This window comes from Balaenoptera ricei, chromosome 10, assembly GCF_028023285.1.
Source record: "Balaenoptera ricei isolate mBalRic1 chromosome 10, mBalRic1.hap2, whole genome shotgun sequence".
Classification (NCBI taxonomy): Eukaryota; Metazoa; Chordata; class Mammalia; order Artiodactyla; family Balaenopteridae; genus Balaenoptera; species Balaenoptera ricei.
Window position 1 is genome coordinate 106692283 of NC_082648.1, and position 24841 is coordinate 106717123.

At 55.1% G+C, this 24841-nt stretch overlaps 1 protein-coding gene across 1 annotated transcript; it reads left to right on the forward strand.

Moving 5' to 3' along the window:
• Positions 1 to 4435: 4435 nt before the first annotated feature.
• SELENOO (selenoprotein O) lies at positions 4436 to 24822 on the forward strand. The gene is made up of 9 exons (XM_059937227.1): positions 4436 to 5007; positions 16266 to 16469; positions 17407 to 17587; positions 18777 to 18907; positions 19327 to 19607; positions 22863 to 23001; positions 23828 to 24013; positions 24094 to 24250; positions 24342 to 24822. Exons 1-9 carry the CDS (start codon positions 4442 to 4444, stop codon positions 24525 to 24527), a joined length of 2031 nt encoding a protein of 676 aa, XP_059793210.1. The 5' UTR covers positions 4436 to 4441; the 3' UTR covers positions 24528 to 24822.
• Positions 24823 to 24841: the final 19 nt, after the last annotated feature.

The following is a 24841-nucleotide window of genomic DNA, read 5'->3' on the forward strand; positions in this document are numbered from 1 at the left end:
TCAAGTACAGGGAGGGTGGGGAAGGGCATGAGGATGTTGGTGGCACCCACCCATCCCTTGTGGACCCCTGCCCTCCTAGTCCACACCCTGGGGCTCCCCTCCCTGCTCAGCGCCCCATCCTGGCACGCCGGAGGGGAGGAGGTGGGAGCGAGCCCAGCAGCTTGAACAAAACTCAGTGGGGACCAGCGGCTCACATCTGCCCAGAAAGGCAACTGAGCACGGAGGGGCGTGTGGGCCGCCCCCGGGGCACGGCGGGGTGGCGCTTCTCCGCAGTGTTTGCCCCCCAGGAAGCATGGCTGCCGCCCTGCGCTGGGTCTCGGGGCTCTTCTGCGTCCCTCTGCCCTGGGCCAGCTCTGAGGTACATGGTCAAAGGCCGGTAGGAGCGGGTGGCGGGCCCATGGTGGGCCAGGGGCTCCCGGGGCTACTGAGCTTCCTCTGCCCGGCGTCTTCTCGCCACAGGTCCAGGCGGTCCTGCTGGAACCCCAAGGTCTGGCCGGGTGTGGGGGAGTGGGAGGGGCCTGGTGCATGCTGGCTGGGCGGCCTCTGAGCTGTCACCCACAGGTCTGCACCCTGCAGGCTTCTCACTCCCCGTGAGGACCCGCCTGGGTACCTGCCCTGAACAGCCTGGGGGAGGGGCAGACAAGGACCAGGCCCCCTCCAGGCTGGTGTTAGGGGGGGCCAGCTGGGCCGGGGGAGGGAGGCGGGGAAGCCAAGGCAGACCCTCCTAGGGCAGCAGGTGAAGGCCATGTTGGACCCACAGGGAGAGGTGGTGTCCAGGGGCAGCGGGAGGAATCGAGGGTCTGACTGAGGGCTGGGGGCCAGCAAATGCTAGGAGCCTGAAGGCCAGCCACTTCCAGGAGGGAAGAGGCCTGAGGCAGGTGTGGCCCAAGGTGAGAGGACAGTGGCTGCCCGTCTGCCAGGACCAAGGTTATAAGTCATCTGCTGGATTGTCCATGGGCCCTTCTCAGGCTCTGGGTCTGGTCACCTGGAGAACTCCGACCCCTCCTGGCCCGAGTCTTCCCCAGGGAGGGACTGCTCTCAGATCTGGGTGGAGAACCAGAGGGCCCCAGTGGTGTGTACGCCAGCCAGCCAGAGGAGCCAGTGCCCCGTCCAGGAGGGCAGCCTGCAGTTCGTGTATCACTTTGGCAAAAACAGATGTTACCGTTGGCGGTTGGGAGGGAAGGGCCGCGCCAGGCCAGACACCTGCACCTGGGACAGAGATGCTCTCTGAGCGCTGGCCACAGTCAGGAAAGGAGAGGAGAAGTCTACTTCCAAGGGAACAAACGAAGATGCCCAGGATACAAGTTAAGTATAAAATAACATCCATTAAATTGAAGCCATCAGCCTGAGGCCTGGGGAGTTACTTTGAATCTTCACCCTATTTCTGAGAATTTAAATGTATTCCAATGCAAGTTTGTATTACACTGACAAGCAGAAAAACAAGGTTTCATTTTTCAAACATATAAAGAGTGCTTAGGGGAGAGCGGACATCCCTCCCCGCTGGACTGTGGAGTCCGATCCGCCAGGCACAGCCAGCACAGGAGGCGCTGACGTGCCCACCCCACCCCAGGTTCTGTGACAAGCACACAGACAGTGGTTGGACGGTGATTCAGAGTCAAGACTGGGGCGGGGAGAGGCTGCTGGATTTTGAGAGGTGCCGGCAGGAGTACAAAGAGGGCTTTGGAGACTGGGGAGAGGTAGGAAGGCCGTGCAGCCAGGGCCCCGGGGCCTTGTTGAGAACACAGGGCAGGCCTGAGCCTGGGTGCCCCACTCCCCGCAGGTGACCACTGGCCGGGGCTGGAACACATCTTGGGCCTGACCTCCCAGCCCGGCCTGCGCACCGAGCTGACGGTGGATCTGCGGGATGTGGGCGACCACTCGCTGTGGGCCCGCTCTGACAGCTTCCGCGTGAACCAGGGAGACCGGTTTTATTGGCTCTACCTCCCGGCCTGTACTCAGGGCCACAGGTGAGTGCCTGGGAGGGCTGGGGGCTCTCGTGCCACCCCCCTGCCCACAAGCATCGCAGTTTGCTGACATGCTTCCCGGGCTAGGGGCTGGGGAGAAGGTTGGGACCCCAGAGTCCCCAACTTCTCAGCCTACTTCTGCCAGCCTCAGCTCTCCGGGGAAGGATGTTCCTCCTGGACCACCTGCCGGGGGGCCCAGATGGCCAGGATCCACGATGGGGGTGCGGCTGAGGGGCTGCACAGGGGACACCGTACAGGGGACACGTTCCAGGGCTCTGGCGGCGCCCACAACCAGGAGGGCTGTGCCTTCAGCACGCTGCACCACACCTGCGCCGATGGCCGAACGCCCTGCGCCGATGGCCCACGCCTCTGCCAGCTGCAGCCGCGAGCCCTCAGGCACCGGCTGGTGGTACAGCGATGGCGGCCAGGCCAACCTCAACACACCGAGGCCGGAGCGCACCAGGGCCGACTCAGGCATGCGCTGGACGACCGTGGGCCGGCCCTGCGCTCTGGCGGGCTGCGCACTCGCCCTGCGGCCCACAGGGCCTAGGCCTGCCCTGCAAGGATGGTGCAGCCTGGCTGTCGGCTGAGTCTTCTTTGCAGGGAGGGGCCAGGAAGGGGCCAAGCTCAGCTCCCATGCATCAGGGCCACGTGGACCCTGTGCTCCAGCGGCACCTGCAGGTACCGGCTGGGCCTAGGGAGGTCCAGGAGGCCATGCAGCCCAAGAGTGAGGCAGAGGCAAGGTTGCCAGGGCTGGGAGGGCCACTGACCCTCCCGCACTGACCTGCTGAACCGCTGGAACCCACCAGATGTTCCCTCTGCTGTGAGCCCAGGCAGGGCAGGCAGCAGGGCACAGAGCGCGGCACTCACAGGCCCTCAAACACCCAGTCCCACCAGATTCCAGAGCAGGGGTAGGACAGTGGGGTGAGGCGGCCAGGAGATGGGGCAGGAGGGCCCGGGCCTGGGGAAGAGGGGAGGCTCAGGTCAGGTCTCCCAGGTAGCTGGGAAGGAGGCTGGGAACAGGGGACCGCTCTGCCAGCAGGCCACGTGGGGAAGACCCCAGGTGGGTCCAGGTGGAAGGGAAGCCGTCAGGCTGCAGGCGGGGGCTCCAGGGCGCCGAGCACCTACCAGGCCCCCACCATGTTGTCCCCGTTGTCCGTGGGACCCCCCACCCCACACAGAAGGCAGTGTCATTGCTCATGGCAGGGAAGAGGACCCTGAGCTGGAGGGGGGTGAGGGCTTCCCCGAGGTCACAGCGCCGGCAGGGGCGGAGCTGGTTCACAAGAGGTCTGGGGCACCATGCTGGGACCCCAGCAGAAGGTTCCGAGGCGTCTCCCTGAAGTTGGTGTGGAATCGGGGCGGCGGGAACGGAACAGCCCCGGCCACGGGCGAGCTCGCGAGTTTGTCCGCGGCCTCGGGTGTGACTCTGGGTCCAGGCGGGCAGGGGCTTGGGAACCCCTGCAAGGACCACCCGCGCCACGCAGGCATCAGCGGGGTCCCCTGGGGGGCCCTCCACAAGGCTCTTCTGAACTGGACCCCTGAGTCATTCTGCAGCACTGACCCCAGCTCCTCACCTGGGGGCGGGCCCTTCAAGGCCAGGCTTGGCCCTCCCCGCCCTGCGCCCACCCCAGGCCTCCTGGGCATCTATGGGGGGTTTCTCTGGCGCTGTTCTGGGGGAACTGGTGCCCAGATCATCAAGGCTCCCGCCCTTCCAGAGCGTGGGTGAGGAGAAAGACACACAGGAAACAGGAAAATAAGGGAATGAGCTAATTTCAGAGAGAAGTGCAAGGAAAAACACAGGGTGACAGGAGGCAGGCAGGAGAGGTGGGCCTGGGATCCAGCCCGCGTGCGAGGAACCCTGCTTGGAGCGGGGAAAGGGCAGGAGCAAAGGCCCTGCACGAGGGAGTCACCGGGCTCCAGGCTGGCAGGCTCTCGGCTTTGGCTTCGCCCTGGGGCTCTTCCTGGCCCATAACTGTCCCCCGACTTTCGGCCAGATCTGGACAAAGGTCCTCTTTCCCTCCTGCCCTGTGCGCAGCGGGCAAAGGACAATCCAGGGCCAAACCTCAGCAAAGCGTGGGGCCGGGTCTGACCTTGGCTTCACCGCGGAGTTGGGAGGCACCCCGGAGGTCCCCTGGGCACGTCACTCGTCACGGCCACCGGCCCGGAGCGCTCAGCCCGGACTGGCCGGTGCCTCCGGGGCGGACCTCCAGGGACCTGCCGCTGTGGCGCAGGCCAGTCATTCCGGACGGCCCAGTCTCCGCCGCGCGATCCAGCCCTCAGCCGCAGCCCCGCGGACCGGGACCCGGGCGGGCCGGGACCTCGCAGTCCCCCAGGCGAGACCTGGAGCAGAAGCAGATAGATGGCGTGACCAATCAGAGCCAGGCTTTCGCGGGCGCGGCCCCCGGCAATTGGGCGGCGGAGCGCGGGGCGGGGCTTCCGGTCGGGGCAGAGGGACTTCCGCCGCCGCGGCGCCTCGGATGGCCGTGCTCCGGGTAGCGCTCGCGGCCTCGCTCGCGGCCGCCCGCACCCGGCCGCCCCTCGGCCGCCGCCCGCCGCCCGCGCCCTGCTCCGCGTCGGCCGGCGCCATGGAGCCTGAGCCCCGCTGGCTGGCGGGGCTGCGCTTCGACAACCGCGCCCTGCGCGCGCTGCCGGTGGAGACGCCGCCGCCTGGCCCAGAGGGCGCCCCGTCCGCGCCGCGGCCCGTGCCCGGCGCCTGCTTCAGCCGCGTGCGGCCCGCGCCCTTGCGGCAGCCGCGCGTCGTGGCGCTGTCGGAGCCCGCGCTGGCGCTGCTGGGCCTGGGCGCGCCGCCCGCTGACGCCGCCGCCCGCGAGGCGCGCGAGGCCGAGGCCGCGCTCTTTTTCAGCGGCAACGCGCTGCTGCCGGGCGCCGAGCCCGCCGCGCACTGCTATTGCGGCCACCAGTTCGGCCAGTTCGCCGGGCAGCTGGGCGACGGCGCCGCCATGTACCTGGGCGAGGTGTGCACGGCGGCCGGCGAGCGCTGGGAGCTGCAGCTCAAGGGCGCCGGCCCCACGCCCTTCTCCAGGTGTGTTTGCGCCCGTACCCGCGGAGCTGTCCTCCCCGGTGGGGCGGTTGGGGGTGAGATTAACTACGGAAGAGTGTGACGTGGGGACGTAGAACGTGGTGGGTAGCAGCGCCCGGGCCAAAGGCCCTGAGGCCAGGACAGGAGGCGAGGGAGCAGGTTCTGTGGCTCCTGGCCGCCTCGGAGCGCCCCTGCCCCGTCTGCCTGGAAGAGGGGGGAGGGGAGGGTCCTGCTGCCGCTCAGGTCAGGCCGAGCGTCTGATCACACGGCGCTGGCAGCTGCCCATGCTCTGTTCTCATAAACTATCCAGAGAGTTTGGAGTCAGTTCTACGTGCAGCACGGTCATGTTTACCGCGTGCCCAGCCCTGCTGCCTGCTCGGCGCACTCGGCTTCCGGCTTCCTTTGAACGCTGATCGGGCTGTCAGCTTCCCTCCCGCACACTTTGGCACTGCAAATGCCTACTGTGCAGCCGGTGCCCTGGACCGGGACAGATCCTCGGCCCAGTGGCCCTTCTCCCAGGACCGGGCTTCCAAGCACTTGGGGGCCAGCCATGTTCTGACCCCGCAGTGAGGTGGGGCTCATGGGCCAGGGCCGGGGTCCAGATGCCCACAGCCTGACCCAGCAGGGCGCCCTTCCCGCAGCTGTCAGGCCTCTCCTGTACACACGGTGCTGATAGTCTCTTCTGCTCCTTTTCACTAAAAAAGTTCATGTATTTAGCCCGTATTTGTTAAGTGCTTATTGAATGGCTGAAAGAATCACACCTAACTTGGAGTTTTATGTTCCAAGAAATCCCGAGGGTGTGTCTCTGGTCTGGCCCCTCCCATGAGCTCTCCCCTCCCCTCCCTCCAGGGACTGAGCCGGGCCCCCACCTCTAGCAGCTCCACCTCAGATCCTCAGGATAACTGGTCCTTCCTCATCCCCCAGTCTTCAAACCTCGGTGTCTCTGAAATGTCCTGAGTGCAGCCTGGCACCCGCCCCACCCGCCTGGAACAGCTTGCTCAGAGCTGTCTGCACCCGTGGCCGGCAGAAGCATTTCTTCTCTTTGGGGTCACGTGTAAATGTGTCTTGCCCTGGGGCCTGCACATTGTATGAGCATCTTTTTATGTGTTCATTTTAATCATTTGTTTTTGCCATTTATAAAAAACATTTTTGTGAGAGTAATCTGCTGTTGGAAGTTGCTTTTAATGTTTGAAGACTTGAGCTGTAAGTCAGTGTTTCCAGACCTGAAGTCCTTTAAAAGAAAGGGGCTGTTTGACCCTTACCAGATGTGCACCCACCCAGCACCCCCAGCCTTTCCTGGGGTCCCCAGCCTCAACAAAGCTTGAGGCTAACATCTGAAGTGGTGTGAGTGGCTTAAGGCCAGCAGCTACTCGAGTCCCCCGGCGTGGGTTTTGGGGGGTGCGCAGGTGGCTTCTTGCTTCTGCCTCCCATGGGGGTTGGGATTTCAGGACGGCCTCTCCTGCCAGGTGCAGAAGAGCTTGTCCTCAGCTGGGTCCACCCCAGCAGTTTGGCTGGGAACAGACGTGGGCGCCCAGGAGAAGGGACCGTTGTCACGTGTCCATGCGGCTCTCTGGGGGCAGGGCCACCCTGAGGCCCTGTACCCTTGCTGTGTAATCATTATTCAGTTCTGGTTTCTGCTTCGGGCACTTTGCCCCAGGCAAGGAGATAGGCAGCTTGTTTTCTGGATCATTTTTACCAGATCCACAATTAGCTTGGACTGTACTGGCTTCCTGCTAAACAGGCCGGGGTGGGGGGGGAGGCGGGGGGGGGGGGCCGGTGTGGAGTGACATTTGAGGACGGATTACAGACTAGAAGGGGTGAGTGGAATGCAGCTGTGGACTGAGGGTCTTGTCAGCCAGAGGCAGGCACAGTCACCCTGCAGACAGCCCCGGGGTGACTGTCAGGCCGGGTCTCTAGAGGTGTCACTCACACCTAGAATGAGCCACACCCAGGCTCCCAGGTGAGGGTGAGGCAGGAGGCCTGCAGAGATCTTCACTGGCTCCCGGCCTCCCTGGCCCCGCTCTCCAGGCCTAGGCCCCAGCACCCCAAACTCATACTGAGCCCGGCTCTGGCCTCTTCCCGGCAGAGGACGTGGGCGACGTGCACCCTGGGCACCTTCACTCAGCCTCGGTGTCCTTCTGCAGATGAGACAGAAGTGAGCCCAGTGTCTTCCCACCAGTTTTTGTTCTTTCCTAGAGAATTTTCCAAACTGTTTCAGGTGCCCTCCTGCCTGGGAGAGTGCTGGGACGCTGCCATGCCCTGGGCCAGGCCAGGAAGCCAGGCCTGACCCTGAAGGGCAGAGATCCAAGCTCACTTTGTTGTTGCATTTGTTTGCTGGGTGGGGGCTCTTGGAGGTCGGAGTGTCCAGCGCCCTTCATCTTACAAGGAGGGGCTGAGGACGTGGCTCATGCAGGCCAGCTGTCCTCGTGTGCTGCTACCACTTTCCTTTAATTTTAAAAAATAATACAGTTTCCAGTCCAGCATGTAAGAAACCTTGGAAATCATCACTTCATTCTAACAAGTAAAAAGCTGAACAAACTGAAAAATCAACAAGTCTTCTTAGATCTGCAAGAAAAGTGAGGTCAGAGGGCAAATTGCTGCCCCACCCCCCAAATTGGAGAGACTGACAGGCAAATACAAAGAATTATGAGTTACCAGAGCGGAAGTCTGCACAGATCCTTGCCCTGTAATTGGTGAATTGCTGGAGGCTCAGTGTGTACGAGTCAGTGGAAAATTTCGGGGCCCAGTCGTAAGCGAGCCCCGCACTCTGGTGAGTTGTACCTCCTGGAGCTCTGCTGTCTTCTCACAGTGAATCTTGGTGGAAAATCCCTTTGTGCTTCTGGCAGGAGCGGGGAAAGGAGCTGTGTGGAGTACACCAGAGCACTCTGTTCTGAACAAGGCTGCCCTTGGGGGAAGCTGATTAACCAGAGCCTGACCTGCTGGGCTGTTATCAGAGCCCAGCAGACCTGGTGAAGGGAAATGCCCAGCTCCAGCGCCCTCTGGCGGAGAGGAGACTGAAAAGCACATATGGAAGCTCTCAGTCCAGAGGCACAGGGTCACTGAGAGTCTGAGGCCTCCACCTGACACCTATAACCCACCTCTACATCACTGCAGGCCTGCTTACAGTAGTTCCTTTTACCCCATACATCATGCCTGGCTATCAAGAAAAAATTACAAAACATACTAAAAGTTGGAAGAGACAGGGCCAGCATCAGAACTAGCCTCAGACGTGGCAGAGATGTTGGAATTGTCAGACCAACAAAATTACAATTGTGTTGGAATTTAACACAATTATGATTACTATGCTCAGGGCTCTAATGGATAAAGTAGGCAGCATTCAAGAATAGATGGGCAGGACTTCCCTGGTGGTGCAGTGGTTAAGAATCCGCCTGCCAATGCGGGGGACACGGGTTCGAGCCCTGGTCCGGGAAGATGCCACGTGCCGCAGAGCGTCTAAGCCGGTGCACCACAACTACTGAACCTGTGCTCTAGAGCCCGCGAGGCACAACTACTGAGCCTGCATGCCACAACTACTGAGCCCGCGCACCTAAAGCCCATGCTCTGCAACAAAAGAAGCCACTGCAATGAGAAGCCTGCGCACCACAACGAAGAGTAGCCCCCGCTTGCCCCAACTAGAGAAAGCCCGCGCACAGCAACGAAGACCCAATGCAACCAAAAATAAATAAATAAATAAATTTACTTGAAAAAAAATAAAATAAATAAAATGAGACTAGAGGAATTCCCTGGTGGTCCAGTGGTTAAGACTTAGGCCTTCACTGACAAGTGTCTGGATTTGGTCCCTGGTCGGGGTACTAAGGTCCCTCAAGCTGCTCGGCATGGCCAAAAAAATAAATAAATAAAACCTTTAAAAAAAAAAAAAAAGGAATAGATGGGCAGGCGGAGCAACTAAGCCCGTGCGCCACAACTACTGAGCCCATGCTCTAGAGCCCGCAAGCCACAACTGCTGAGCCCACGTGCCACAACTAACGAAGCCCTCACGCCTAGAGCCTGTGCTCCACAACAAGAGAAGCCACCGCAATGAGAAGCCCAGGCACCTCAACAAAGCCCGCGCGAAGCAGCGAAGACCCAACACAGCCAAAAATTAAATAAATAAATAAATAAATAAATAAATAAATAGAAACAAAAAGAATAGATGGGCAGTGTAAGCAGAGAGATGGAAATTCTGAGAAAGACGAAAAGGAAATGCTAGAGATTTCAAGCAAAAACACTAACAAAAATGAAGAATGCCTCTGATGGACGTTGCTAGACTGGACACAGATGAGGAAAGAATCTCTGAGCTTGAAGATATCTCAGGAGAAACTTTCAAAGATAAAAAGCAAAAAAAATAAAGACTGAAAAAAACCAAACACTCACCAAGAAGTGTAGGACAAGTGCAAAAGTAGTAACACATGTGTAATAGGAATACCAGGAGAGAAAGAGAGAAAGAAACAGAAGAAATATTTGAAGAAATGATTGAGAATTTCCCTGAATTAATGTTAGACACCAAACAGATCCAAGAAGCTCAGAGCACACCGAGCAGGATGAATGCCTCCCCCACCCCCACCAAAAGACAAAAACAAAACTACACCTAGGCTTATAATTTTCAAACTACAGAGAGGCAGAAATAAAGAAAAAAAAAGTGAAAGCTAGAGGAAGGAAACACTTCACCTACAGAGGAGCAAAGATAAGAATTACATCTGACTTCTCAGAAGCCAGGCAAGCAAGAGGAAAGTGGAGTGAAGTATGTAAAGTGATAAGGAAAAAAAAACCCTACCCACCTAGAATTCCATACCCTGTGAAATTATCCTTCAAAAGTGAAGGAGAAATAAAGACTTCCTCAGACAAACGAAAATTGAGGGAAATTGTTAGCAGTTGACCTGTCTTGCCAGAAATGTTAAAAGATATTCTTTATAGAGAATGAAAATGATGTAGGTCAGAAACTTGAATCCACATAAACAAAGGAAGAGCATAGGAGAAAGAAGTGAAAGTACAATAAAAACCTTTACTTTTCCTCATCTTAATTGATATAACAGGTAATAGCTTGTTTAAAATAATAGTAACGATGCATTTATGTATAAATGAAATTAATGACACCAGTCAAATAAGGGATGGAGGGAGGGATTAGGATTATTTTGTTATTATAAGGTACTCATACTACCCATGGAGCAGGATAGTGTTACCTGAAAGTAGACTTGGATTAGTTGTAAATGATATATTACAAACTCTAGGGCAACCTTTTTAAAAAAAAAAAAAAAAAATAATTAATTAATTAATTTATTTATTTTATTTTTGGCTGCGTTGGGTCTTCGTTGCTCAGTGCAGGCTTTCTCTAGTTGTGGCGAGCGGGGGCTACTCTTCGTTGTGGTGTGTGGGCTTCTCATTGCGGTGGCTTTTCTTGTTGCGGAGCATGGGCTGTAGGCGTGCGGGCTTCAGTAGCTGTGGCACACGGGCTCAGTAGTTGTGGCTCACAGGCTCTAGAGCGCAGGCTCAGTAGTTGTGGCGCACGGGCTTAGTTCCTCCGCAGCATGTGGGATCATCCCAGACCAGGGCTCGAACCCGTGTCCCCTGCATTGGCAGGTGGATTCTTAACCACTGCACCACCAGGGAAGTCCTAGGGCAACCATTTTTTAAAGAGTAAAACAAAACCAAACAAAAAAGTGTAACTGATACGCTAGGCGAGAACTGATGAAAAAGAAATTGGAATCACAAAATGCTCAGGTAAAACCACAAAAGGCAGGAAAAGAGTGAAAGAGAAAACAAAGAGCAAGGCCAATAAATAAAAAAAAAGACCAAACTATATGTTGTCCATAAGAAATCCACTTTAAATATGAAGACATATGTAGATTAAAAGTAAATGGATGGGGCTTCCCTGGTGGCCCAGTGGTTAAGAATCCGCCTCCCCCCCAAAAAAAACCAAAAAAGAATCCGCCTGCCAATGCAGGGGACATGGGTTCGAGCCCTGGCCCAGGAAGATCCCACATGCCGTGGAGCAACTAAGCCCATGCACCACAACTACTGAGCCTGAGCTCTAGAGCCTGCAAGCCACAACTACTGAGCCCACGTGCCACAACTACTGAAGCCTGCACACCTAGAGCCCGTGCTCCGCAACAAGAGAAGCCACGACAATGAGAAGCCTGCGCACCGCAACGAAGAGTAGCCCCCACTCCACAACAAAGAGTAGCCCCTGCTCACTGCAACTAGAGGAAGCCTGCACCCAGCAACGAAGACCCAACACATCCAAAAATAAATAAATTAATTTAAAAAAAAAAAGTAAATGGGTGGGGGATTTCCCTGGTGGCCTAGTGGTTAGGATTTGGCGCTTTCACTGCAGAGGCCTGGGTTCAATCCCTGGTTGGGGAACCATCCCACATGCTGCCAAAATACAAAAAAAAAAAAAAAAAAGTAAATGGATGGAGGAAAGCATACCATGCTAACACTAGTTAGCAGGAGTAGCCATATTTATTCAGAAAGAGTGGACTTCAGAGTAAGGAAAGTCATTAGGGATAAAGAGGGGCATGACAAAATGATGAAGGGGTCAAGAAGGCAAAACAATCCTTACTGTGTATGTGCCAGATAGCAGCATCAGAGTACCATGAGGCAGAAACGGACAGAAATTCAAAGGGGCACAGATGAATCCACTGTCATTGTTGGAGACTCAACACCCCTCTATCAGAAATGGACAGAGCCAGCAGGCAGAAAATTGGTAAGGCCATCTTTGAACTCAGTTAACACCATCAATCAACTGGATATAAAGAACATCTATAGCCTACTTCATCTAACAACAATGGGATACATATTCTTCTCAGGCCCACATGGAACATTTATCCAGAGAGACCACATTCTAGGCTATAAAACATACCTTAACAAATTTTTTAAAGTAAAAATCATACAGTGTCTGTTCTCAGGCCACAATGGAATCAAACTAGAATTCAATAACAGGTAACTGAAAATCCCAAAATACTTGGAGATTATGCAACATACTTCTAAATAACACATGGTCAAAGACAAAATCTCGAGAAATTTTTAAGTATTTTGAACTAAATGAAAATGAAAACACCAAATGTATGGGGTATGGTGAAAACAGTGCTTTGAGGGAAATTTATAGCATTGAGTGCATATGTTAGTAAAGAAGAAAGATCTAAAACCAATCATTTAAGCTTCCACATTAGGGAGCTACAAAAAGAAGAGCAAATCAAATCCAAAGTAAGCAAAAGAAAAGAAATAATAAGAATTAGAGCAGAAGTCAATGAAATGGAAATAGGAAATCAGTGAAACCAAAAGCTTGTTCTTTGAAAAGATCAATAAAATCAATAAACCTCTAGCCAGGCTAACTAAGAAAGAAAGTGAGGACACAATTACTAATACCAGAAATTAAAGAGGGGAAATCATGCAGATCATATGGACATTAAAAGGATAGTAAAATTACTCTGAACAATTCTATGCTCACAAATTTGACAACCTAGGTGAAATGGACCAATTCCTTGAAAGACACAATTTGCCAAAACTCACCAAAAAAAAAAAAGACAATCTGAATAGGCCTATATATATTAAAGAAATTGAGTCAACAATTAATAACCTTCCAAAACAGAAAGCACCAGGCCCAGATGGACTCACCAGTGAATTCTACCAAACATTTAAGGATGAAATTATTCCACTCTTTTTCAGAGAATGGAAGCAGAGGAAATACTTCCTAACTCATTCTATGAGGCCAGCATTACCCTAATACCAAATCCAGACAAAGACAATACAAGAAAAGAAAACTACACACCAAAACCCCTCATGAACATAGATAAAGAAATCTTCAACAAAATATTAGCAAATCAAATCCAACAATGTTTGAAAAGAATTATACATCACCACCAAATGGGATTTATTCCAGGTATGCAAGGCTGGTTCAGTATTCAAAAATTAATTAATGTGATCCATCAGATCAACAGGCTAAAGAAGAAAACTCGCATCATCACATCAATTAAAGCAGAAAAGGCATTTGACAAAACCCAAGACCTATTCATGATAAAAACTCAGTAAATTAGCAATAGAGAGGAACTTCCTCAACTTGATAGAGTATCTACAGAAAACCTATAGCTAAATCTACTTAATCATGAGAACCTCAAAGCTTTCCCACTAAGATTAGAAACAAGACAAAGATGTTCCCTCTTACTATTGCTTTTCAACATCCCTGGAGGTCCTAGCTAATGTAACAAGACAAGAGAAGAAAATCGAAGGCATACAGATTGAGATGGAAGAAATAAAAATTGTCTTTGTTTGCAGATGAACATCTATGTAGAAAATCTCAAAGAACTGACCAAAAAATGAGCTCATAAGCAGTTATAGCAAGGTTGCAGGATACAGAGTTACTACGTAGGTCAATCACTTTAGTATATCCCAGCAGTGAACAAGTGGAATTTGAAATTAAAAACAATACTGTTTACATTAGCAATCCTAAAAATTAGATTCACGCCTAAGTGTGAACTCACAAAATATAAGATGTCTACTAGGAAAACTACAAAACTGATCAAAGATATCAAAGAAGAACTAAATCAATGTAAAGATATTCCACGTTCATGGCTAGGAAGACTCAATATTGTCAAGATATTGGTTCTTCCCAACTCAATCTGTAGATTCAGTGCAATCCCAATCAAAGTCTCAGCAAGTTATTCTGTAGATATTGACAAACTGATTCTAAAATTTATATCGAGAGGCAAAAGACCCAGTATAGCCCTCACAATACTGGGGGAGAAGAACAAAGTCAGAGGACTGGCACTACCCCACTTTAAGACTTACCATAAAGCTTTGGCAATCAAGAGAGTGTGGTTTTGCAACTTCTGAAGCCTGCGTGCCTAGAGCCCGTGCTCCGCAACGAGAAGCCACCATGATGAGAAGCCCGCGCACGACATCCAAGAGTCTGCTTCTGGCGCTCGCTGCAACTAGAGAGAAAGCCCACGCGAAGCAACGAAGACCCAATGCAGCCAAAAATAAAAAAAAAAAAAAAAAAAAAAAAAAAGAGTGGTTTTGGCCAAAGAATAGATAGGTCAATGGAACAGAACAAAGAGCCCAGAAATAGACCTGCATAGATGTGGATCTTTGACAAAGGAGCAAAGGCAATCCAATGGAGCAATGATAGTATTTTCAACAGATTGTACTGGAACAACTGGATATCAACAAACAAACAAAGAAAAATCTAGACACAGACCTGACACCCTTCACAAAAAATAACTCAAAATGGATCACAGGGCTTCCCCAGTGGTGCAGTGGTTGAGAATCTGCCTGCCAATGCAGGGGACATGGGTTCGAGCCCTGGTCTGGGAAGATCCCACGTGCCGCGGAGCAGCTGGGCCCGTGAGCCACAATTACTGAGCCTGCGCGTCTGGAGCCCGTGCTCTGCAACAAGAGAGGCCGCGATAGTGAGAGGCCCGCGCACCGCAATGAAGAGTGGCCCCTGCTTGCCACAACTAGAGAAAGCCCTCGCACAGAAATGAAGACCCAACACAGCCATAAATAAATAAATAAAAACAAAACAAAACAAAAATGGATCACAGACCTAAACAAAATGTAAAACTCCTAGAAGATAAAATAGAAAATCTGGATGACCTTGGGTATAGAAATGACTTTTTAGGTACCATACCAAAGACAGGATCCATGAAGAAATAATTGATAGGCTGTACTTCATTGAAGTTAAAACTTCGGTGAAGGACAATGTCAGGAGAAATGAGAAGACGAGCCACAGAGTGGGAGAAAATCTCTGCAAAAGACACATCTGATAAAGGACTGTTATCCAAAATATACAAAGAATTCTTAAAACTCAACAATAAGAAAACAAACTGATTTTAAAATGGGGCAAAGACCTTGTTAGACACCTCCCCAAAGAAGATACAGAGATGACATATAAGCACTTTAAAAGATGTTTCACATCATGTGTCATCAGGAAAATGCAAATTAACAAGGAGACGCCATTACACACCTGGGAGGATGGCCAAATTCCCGAACACTGACAGCACAAAATGCTGGCGAGGATGTAGAGCAACAGGAGCGCCCATTCACGGCTGCTGGGAATGCAGGACGGTGCGGCCACTTGGGAAGACAGTGTGGTGGTTTCTTACCAAACTAAACATACTCTCACCATATGACCCAAGAATCATGCTCCTCAGCATTTACCCAAAGCAGTTGAGAACACGTCCACACGAAAACCCTGTATATGGATGTTCACAGCAACTTTATTCATAATTGTCAAAACTTGGAAGCTGCCAAGATGTCCTTCTAGGTGAATAGATAAACAAACCGTGGCCCATCCAGACAATGGGATATTATTCAGCAAAAGAATAGAAAGAAAAAAAAATGAAATGAGCCATCAAGCCATGAAAAGACATGGAAGAAACTTAGATGCATATCAGTAAGTGAAGGAAGTGAATCTGAAAGGTCTCACAGTATGATTCCAACTCTATAACATTCTGGAAAAGGCAAAACTATGGAGACAGTAAAAGACCAGGGGTTGGGAGGGGACAGATGACCAGGTGGAGCCCAGAGGGTTTTTCGGGCCGTGAAAAGTGTTCTGTATGACACTGTAATGGTGGATCTCTGTCAGACCCACAGAGTGGACAACACTGAAAGTGCACCCTGATGCAGACAGTGGACTCTGGGTGATGACGACGTGCCGGCATGGCTTCATCGAGTGTGACAAATGTCTCCCCTGGCGGGGATGCTGATCCTGGGGGAGGCTGTGTGTGTGTGGTGGCGGGGTATATGAGAGATCTCTCTGGCTGCTGATCAGTGCTGCTGTGAACCTACAACTGCCTAGGAAAATAAAGTCTATTTAAAAGAATAGTAATAATGAAGGTTTAGCATAAGAGGAAAACATCCACGTCATTCAGAGCTGCCCGAGGGAGATTGGGGTCCTCCCCCCGCTGCAGATGATGCTCTGTGTCTGTGCTGTTGTAAAAGGATTTTCACAAAGTAAATTCATAAAAACAGAATTGCGGAGTTGCAAGCGTGTGTGTGTGACCCTGGGAGTAGCCTTCCCTGACCTCTGTATGGACTTGGCCTCCTGCCGCGGGCCAGGCACCCTGTGCTGCAGTTCCAGACCTGGAGGAGGTTAGGGGCTTAGCACCTGAGATTGTCCAAAACACTCTTTTTACAGTGATGTCAGAGCTGCTCGTGGGTTGTTTTTAAAAAGCCATTAGGAGGCTTTCTTCCAGTCCCTTCCCTCTGTGACCACACCTTGGTGTTGAGTGGAGCCCGGCAGTGACCTCTGTGCTTGACCTCAGACAGGCCGACGGTCGCAAGGTGCTGCGCTCGAGCATCCGCGAGTTCCTGTGCAGCGAGGCCATGTTCCACCTGGGCATCCCCACCACGCGGGCCGGCGCCTGCGTCACGTCCCAGTCCTCCGTCGAGCGGGACGTGTTCTACGACGGCAACCCCAGGCACGAGCAGTGCGCGGTCGTGCTGCGCGTGGCCCCCACGTTCCTCAGGTAATGCCCGTCCTCGTGCTCCCGTGTTGCCCCGGTGGCCAGAGTGCAGCTGCCCGGCCAGGGTGCAGGGCCTGGGGCAGCGTGTCCAGAGCTGTGGACCTGGAGTTTATGACCAGGAGCTACGTAAGATGCACCAAGAAAACGGCCTCACTGTGCTGCTGGACTAGCGGCCGTGACGCCCGGTGTGCCCGCTTCCTCTGGCCCCTGTTCACTGACTGGAGGCCTCCCGGCTGCTGTCTCCAGCGGGGCCTGTTAGTCCTCGACGTCACCACGCTGTCTGGCGTCGGGTGCTCGGTACCGACCACCTGAACCCAGAGTCGCCAGGAGGTGGCTGTGGCGGTCTGGCGGGGTCAGGTGACCCCAGCCGACCCTGTGCGTCAGCTGTCACCAGCTTTCCCTTTGTCCTCCGGGGGTGGAGGTGTCGGGGCAGGCGTTGGCCTCGTCCTGGGAGACCCGGGGCCTCTGGGCACAGCTGCACTAGTGGCGTTTGGACCAGGTCGTCTTTGCTGCGAGCTGATCTGTGTCTCATAGGGTGTCAGGCGGCGTTCCTGGCCTCCACCCACGAGCTGCTGGTAGTAACCCCCGTCGTGACAACCAAAAATGCCTCCGGACGTTGCCCCGCCCCCTGGGGCGTATAACTGCCCCACCGCTGACCCTGCGGGTCACCCCACTACAGGACGCCGGTGACGGGCGCATCCCTCGGTGTGGGAGGCCGGACACAGAACCCCTCTCGTCCCTGCAGGGCAGCCGTGGCCGTCCCGGCCCCACGCACCCCGGGAAGTGCCCTGTGTCTGCCTGAGTCACTGAACGACCAGCTACGTTTGGTGGTTTGTCCCCCCCGCCCGGCCACGAGGGCTAGCAGCACCCTCCCTCCTTCCTTACTCGTGAGGGGGAGGCGTCACGTTTAACCTGTTGTCAACGCGGGTCTTCCCTCCAGGTTCGGATCCTTTGAGATCTTCAAGTCCTCGGACGAGCACACGGGGCGCGCAGGCCCCAGCGTGGGGAGGAACGACATCCGAGTGCAGATGCTGGACTATGTCATCAGCACTTTCTACCCTGAGATCCAGGCCACTCACGCCAGCGACAGCGTGCAGAGGCACGCCGCCTTCTTCCGGGAGGTCGGTGGGAGCTGCCCGCCCGTGGGCAGACACTGGGTGCCCGGCCCTCTTGAGTCACCACCCACTGGCTTGGCCCAGGGGCAACTTCTCAGATACCGTTGAGGGTCGGGGTCCTGGGACAGACCCCCGGGTCACTATTTGAGCGGCATCGAGGGGCCACGCAGAGAGCTCGGGAGGGAATCAGGGCTGGTGGGTGCTGGGCCTCCCGCGTGGGGCGTGTGTTCACGGTGGCCCCAAACACACACCCCTTGGCCTCTCCATCTCCCCCAGAACTCTCAGGCGTCATCCCACAAGACAGTCAAAGTTGTGGGAGGTGGTGCAGCCTCAGCCAGGGAAACAGGCGGCAGGGTGAGGGCTCTGCCTGAGGGCCGGAGGCCCGCGGCCAGCGCTCTGCACCAGAAGTGGGCACTGTCCTGCACCTGTCACTCCCTGGACCCCACTTGAGCCACACTGTTGCTTCCCGTCTGTCATGTGGGTGATGCCAGGGGAGTCTTGGGGCTCAGCTCACACCCGAAGTGGGCGGCCCAGGCTCCCCCCTCTGAACCTGGGTCTCTTGGTCAGTGAAGTGGAGAGGGTGGTGCCACCCAACTCCAGGAGCGTCCGCAGCCTCAGGAGGCGTGGTGCATGCGGACCCGTCTGTGGGCTGCCGGGGGCCCCCAGGTGCAGCCCTGCATCTTGCAGGGCTCCTGCTCCCCGGCGGGGGGGGGCAGGGGGCGGCAGGTCTGGCAGCCGGACTCTGGGCTGGGCAGCTGGGCCGTTTGAGCCTCGCTCCCTGCAGCCCAGGGCGAGGCGGGGCCCTGGGCACAGTGTCTGGACCTGGGCAGTTTTCGCCTGAGAACATGGTAACTTCCTTGTTTCCACGTAGTCATCCTACGGGGCGTGAGTCATGGGAATGTCCAGGTTCCCTGACTTTTCTGGTTTGGATAAAAGCCAAAAAACAGTGAGTATATAAAAGAGGTAGACGGTGTATGTGAGGAGCAGAGCCACTCGTATCAACTCATCCAAAATACTCTTTCCTTCTTAACTGTCCTCGGACGTTCTCCCCACGGCTGAGCGTCAGCTGGCAGGACAGGACACTGGGTCGGGCCCCTTGGGAGTCACCGCAGAGCGAGACCGGCTCAGCAGGCACAGCTGGTTGCGGGGGGCGTGGAGGGGAGCAGCCGGCAGCCGTCCCGTGGCACTGTTGCAGGTGACGCGGCGCACGGCCCAGCTGGTGGCTGAGTGGCAGTGCGTGGGCTTCTGCCACGGCGTGCTCAACACGGACAACATGAGTATCGTGGGGCTCACCATCGACTACGGGCCCTTCGGCTTCCTGGACAGGTGGGCATCCCGCCGCCTGCCAGGGGCCCCTGGCGGGGAGGCACGTGACCGTGCGGGCATCTCAAGGCCACGGGAAGGACCTGCAGGCCCGTGTGGCTGCTCTTGTTAATGTTTTGTTGGGTGTTTAATTCTCAGCAAGGCCTGGTCAGCCGGCCGTCCCCAGAGCAGGGACCCCTGGAGGGTTCTGAGCGCAGAAGTACTTTGAACAGCGCCCCCTCGGCTCCCAGGTGGAGAGTGGGCTGAAGGGCCGGGGGTGGGAGCCAGGCGAGGAGCGGCGAGGGGGCCGCACTGGAGCGCGGCCTCCCTGCTCTAGAGGCTGCAGGGCCCCGTGGGACGGGCAGGGGAGCGGCAGCCACCCGGGCCTGCACTGTTGCTCGGCGGGTCCCCTCAGGCAGCTCCCGGCTCTCCCCACACGGCAGGTACGACCCCGACCACGTGTGCAATGCCTCCGACACCGCCGGGCGCTACTCGTACAGCAGGCAGCCCGAGGTGTGCAAGTGGAACCTGCAGAAGCTGGCCGAGGCCCTGGACCCCGCGCTGCCCCTCGAGCTGGCCGAGGCCATCCTGGCGAAGGAGTTCGACGCCGAGTTCCGCAGGCACTACTTGCAGAAGATGCGCTGGAAGCTGGGCCTCGTGCGGGCTGAGCGGGAGGAGGACAGCGCCCTGGTGGCCAGGCTCCTGGAGACCATGCACCTGACTGGTGAGTGTGGGTGGGGTGCACACGCCACGTCGTGCTGAAACAGAACATGAAACCGACCTGTGACCACGTCTCGGTGGCTTTAAGCACATTCACCTTGTCTCGCAACCACCACTGCCAGCGTCTCCAGAACTTTCTCGTCTTCCCCGACGGACATCTGCACCCACGAAGCACTAGCCCCCTGGCCCCTCGCCCCGCCCCTCGCCCCGCCCTGGTAACCTCATGCCTGCTTTCCAAGAACTCGCCGCCTCCAGGGACCGCAGGCAAGGGGTTCACGCGGCTCTTTTTCTAGCTCACCCCACTCAGCGTGATGTCCTCCACGGCGGTCATCCCCGTTGTCCGCGTGTCAGGATTTTAAGGCCGAATAGTCTGTGCGGATGGCCTGCCTTTTGCTCGTCCATCGTCTGTTGGACACTTGGGCTGTTCCACCCCGTGGCCACCATGCATAACGCTGCTGTGGACACAGACGTACCGTGTCTTTGCGTTCCTGTTTCCCATCCTCTCCAGGGTGCCGTTGTGGGGTGTGCCTGGGGCTTCCTGGCTGCTCTGGCTAGGACGCCTGGTGCCGCTCAACAGAAGTGGCCGACCAGGCGTCACTTACTGTTCCTGCTCTTGGGGAAAAGCTCTGTCTGTCACACGAGTGTGATGTGAGCTGTTAGCCTGTGCACATGTGGCTTTTCTCAAGTAGAGGATGTTTCCTTCTGTCCCTCATTGGGTGTTTTCACACTGTGCCTCAGTTGAGGTGATCGCCAGGTTTTACTTCTTCATCCGTATCCTGCCTTAGTTTAAACTGCCTCTCACGGTGTAGAAGCTGGAGGTCCAGGATCAGGGTGCCGCCTTCTGGCTGTGTCCTCACACGGCAGAGTAGGGAGCAGGGGCATGAAGCACACTGTGAGGGCTCCACCCTCGTGGCCTACCTCCCAAAGGCCCCAGCTCCAAATACCATCACCCTGCAGAGTTGGGTTTCCATATGTGGATTCGGGCAGGGGACACACAGACAGACCCCTTGCATTCTGGGGATAAACCCTACTTGCTCCTTCTAATGTTTTGCTGAGGTTTCTTTTACATCTGTTTTTACAAGGGATACTGGTCTGTGGTTTTCTTTTCTTGTGGTATCTTTGTTTGGCTTTGGTATCGAGGCAGTGCTGATTTCATGAATGAGTTAGGAAGTGTTCCCTCCTATTTTTCAGAAGAGTCTGACAAAGATTGGTGTTAATTTTTCTTTAAATGTTTGGTAGAATTCACCAGTGAAGCCGTCTGGTCCTAACATTTCCTGTGTTAGGAAGTTTCCAGTCTCCTTACTTGCTATGGGACTATTTAGATTTTCTATTTCTTCTTGAGTCAGGTTTGGTAATTTATGTGTTTCTGGGAATTCATCTATGTCATCTATGTTATCTAAATTATTATTCATAGTGTTTTCTTAGTCTTTTATTTCTGTACAGTCTGCAGTGACGTCCCCACTTTTATTTCCTTTAGTTACTTGTGTCTTTTTTTGTTAGTGTAGCTAAAATTTTGTCAGTGTTACTGACCTTTTCAAAGAACCAACTTTGGTTTCATTGATTTTCTCTTGTTTTTGTTCTCTATTTCATTTATCTCTGTTCTAATCTCATTTCCTTCCTTTATGCTAACTTTGGTCTTATTTAGTTCTTTTTCTACTTCTTTAGATGTAAGATTAGATTATTGATTTGAAATCGTTTTTTACTGAGAACTGGCGTATAGCATTATATAAGTCTCAGGTGTGTGACATGGTGATTTGCTCTATGTATATAACGTGAAATGACCACCACACAGTGACAAATTTATTTTTTTCTGGTGATGAGAGAGCTGTGCTTTTAGCGCAGGCATTTACAGCTATAAACTTCCCTCTGAGCACTGCTGCTTTTGGTTCATACCTCTAAGTATTTTTCTAATTTCCCTTGTGATTTCTTTTTAGAACCAGTAGTTAATTTTCACATTACTTGTGAATTTTCCAGTTGTCCTTCCATTTGTGACTTCATGCCATCGTGGTTGCAGAAGACACCAGTCTTTTCAGTGTATTAAGACTGGTTTTATGGCCCAACACGTGGTCTGTCCTGGAGAACGTGCACCTGAGAGCTTGGGTGGAGTGTTGCGTCTGTTGTTCACGTTGTTCCTTGTTGACCTTCTGTCCAGGTGTTGGGTGCTGACGTCCCAACTCTTACAGAACTGCTCGAGTCCACCCTTCAGGTTTTTTTGTTTGTTTGTTTTTAAATTGGAGTATAGTTGATTTGAAATGTGTTCGCCCTTCAGTTTTGAGTCTTTGTGTATTGGGGGCTCTTGTTTGGTGCAAGTCTGTAATTGTTACATCTTCTTGCTGAACTGACTCATCAATATATGATGCTCCTCTTTGTCAAGTTCTTACATAGTCTGTTTTTCTGACGTCAGCGTAGCCACCCCAGCTCTCTTTAGGTTACTGTCAGTATGCAAATCATGGGATATTTTTTCCATCCTTTCGCTTTTGACTTACGAGTCTACAGCAAGTTATCTTACTGTAGTTGTTGGATCATGGTTTTTTTATCCATTCTGTCAGTCTCTGCTCTTTGAATGGACACTTTAATCCATTTACTTTTTTTTTTTTTTTGGCTTGTGGGGTCTTAGTTCCCCAACCAGGAATTGAACCCGTGCCCTCAGCAGTGAAGGCACAGAGTCCTAACCACTGGATCAGGGAATTCCCTAATCCATTTACTTTTAAAGTAATTACTGATAAGGGAGGACTTAGGCTGTTTTGCTCTTTGTGTTCTGTCTTACACCATTTTTGTCCTTTATTTTCTCTGTTACTGCTCTCGTGCTTAGGTGATCTTTTGCAGTATACCGTTCTGGTTTCCTTCTCATTTTCCCTTGTGTCTGTTTTTTGGATGTTTCCTTGGGGGTTTTGGTGACAGTGTTTCAGCAAGTCAGGCTGAGGCCCTCACAGTGTCTGTCATGGCTCACGTCCTGTGCCATCTCGACCCCGCAGCTCCTGAAGCAGACGGTGCTAACTGCCGTGACAGTGATGAGGGCCAGGGCCCGGCCTCGGTGCCTTTACTGTATTTACCCATTTTACAGATGAAGAAACCAGGCCTGGAGGCCTTGAGAGATTGAGTGACTCGTCAGGTTCAGAGTGGGGACCGAGCTGGGAGGACTGAGGGGAGGGCTCAGGAGCCCCTGGCCTGAGGCTGAGCAGGACGCCGCACACGTGGTGGATGAACAGGTACGGTCCTCTGGTGACGGGACGGCACCCTGAGCAGCTGCGTGTTACAGGTGCTGACTTCACAAACTCCTTCTACCTGCTGAGCTCCTTCCCAGCCGAGGACCTGGACGAGTTCCTGGCCGCGCTGACTGCACAGTGTGCCTCCCTGGAGGAGCTGAGGCGTGCCTTCCGACCCCAGATGGATCCCCGGTGGGTACTTGGGTCTTGCTTCCCTAGCATTTGTTTCCGGGAAGGGAGGAACATTTAGAACGAAGCCTTTGGGAGGACGCTGGAGACGGCACACCCAGGTGGCCGCTCCACTCCCAGGAGTGGGATGGTCAGACCCTGGCTTTGTGGCACTGAGGCCCGCTGGCCAGAGGAAAGGATGGAGGTGCTGACACTGGAATGGGGAGGCCAGGCGGCACAGGCTGGGGCACGGTGGTCTCTGCTCTGGGGAGGCTCCCTGGGAAGAGCCTGGGTGTGGGCCCGCAGTCTCCAGCCAGACCACGCTTTCTGCACTGTGTCATGTCCTGAGGGTGCAGCCCACGCTCAAAACCCATCACCAACGTGTCCCGTCCCGTGCCAGACAGGACTCTAGTGCAGCAGTGTGGGGAGGGGCTGAAGCTGGCAGGACCTGCTGAGCATGGAGCCAGGGTAACTGGGGAAGGGGGTGTCAGGGGCTGCCCTGCCCCCAGGTGCCCCCAGAGGTGGAGAAGCGTCCAGCCCTGTGATCACCGTGGGAGGAGCTGACAGCAGCGAACCTCTCCCAGAGGGACTGGGTCCTGGGTCGGTTGTCGGTGGGTGGCCGCCAGCCGGGAGCCAGGGCCGGCCCGGGTCAGCCTGCGGTGTCCGTGTGCCCCGTCACGTGCGGGGTTTGTGGTAGAACAAGGGCGGACGGCTGGTAGCGGTCCCACGTCTGCTTCGTCCATCGGACCCGGGCTCACCCCTGGTGGGGGTGGGGCTGGGGACGGGGGCGCGGCAGGGCGGCGGTGGGGACCACGCGGCCTGGGGCCCCTCACGCGCCCGCTCCACGCAGGCAGCTGTCCATGATGCTCATGCTGGCGCAGTCGAACCCGCAGCTTCTGGCGCTCATCGGCACGCGGGCGAGCCTGGCGCGGGAGCTGGAGCGCGTGGAGCGGCTGTCGCGGCTGGAGCAGCTGAGCCCGGCCGAGCTGCACGGCAGGAACAGGAGCCGCTGGGCCGAGTGGCTCCTGGAGTACAGGTGGGCCCCTCCCCCCGCGGGGACCCCAGGGCAGCGGGGTGGGGCAGCTCTGCTGACGCGCGGCTCGGGTGTGACTCCAGAGCCCGGCTGGAGAAGGATCAGGAGGCCGCCGGCGACACCGCTGCCTGGCAGGCCGAGCGCGTGCGCGTCATGCACGCGAACAACCCCAAGTACGTCCTGAGGAACTACATCGCGCAGGGCGCCATCGAGGCTGCCGAGAGCGGAGACTTCTCAGAGGCAAGCGGCCTGCCCGGCCCCCCCCACTGGTCCCTCCCGCTGCGGGCGAGGCCGGCCCCCGACAAACACCGCACCCTCTGCTCTCCTCCAGGTGCAGCGGGTGCTGAAGCTGCTGGAGACCCCTTACCGCAGGGAGGGGGGGGCCGCCGAGGCCCGCGAGGCCGCCGAGCCCGAGGAGGCCAGTGGGGAGGCCGGTGGGGCAGCCGGCCGGCGGCACTCGTACAGCAGCAAGCCCCCGCTCTGGGCGGCGGAGCTGTGTGTGACGTGATCGTCGTAAGCGCCTTGGAGGCCTCCACGCAGGAGCCCCGAGGCCCGAGCCCTTGAGTGAGTCCACGAGGCGGCGCCCACCCCGCCCGTCTCTCCATGACAGCAGAGACGTCCAGTCAGGACCCGACCCGTCTCTGTCCGATGCCGACTCGGCAGCACCGCCCAGCCCCAGGCTCTTCTCCCAGCGACAGGCTGCTTTGCGCCAGGACAGCTCAGCAGAGGGGACCGGCGGACGCGCGGCCCCCGCCCACCTCGCCAGCCTGGCGGGGCACGCAGCTCCTAAATAAACTGGCAGCTCCCTCGGTCGCCTCTGTGTGTTCGTTC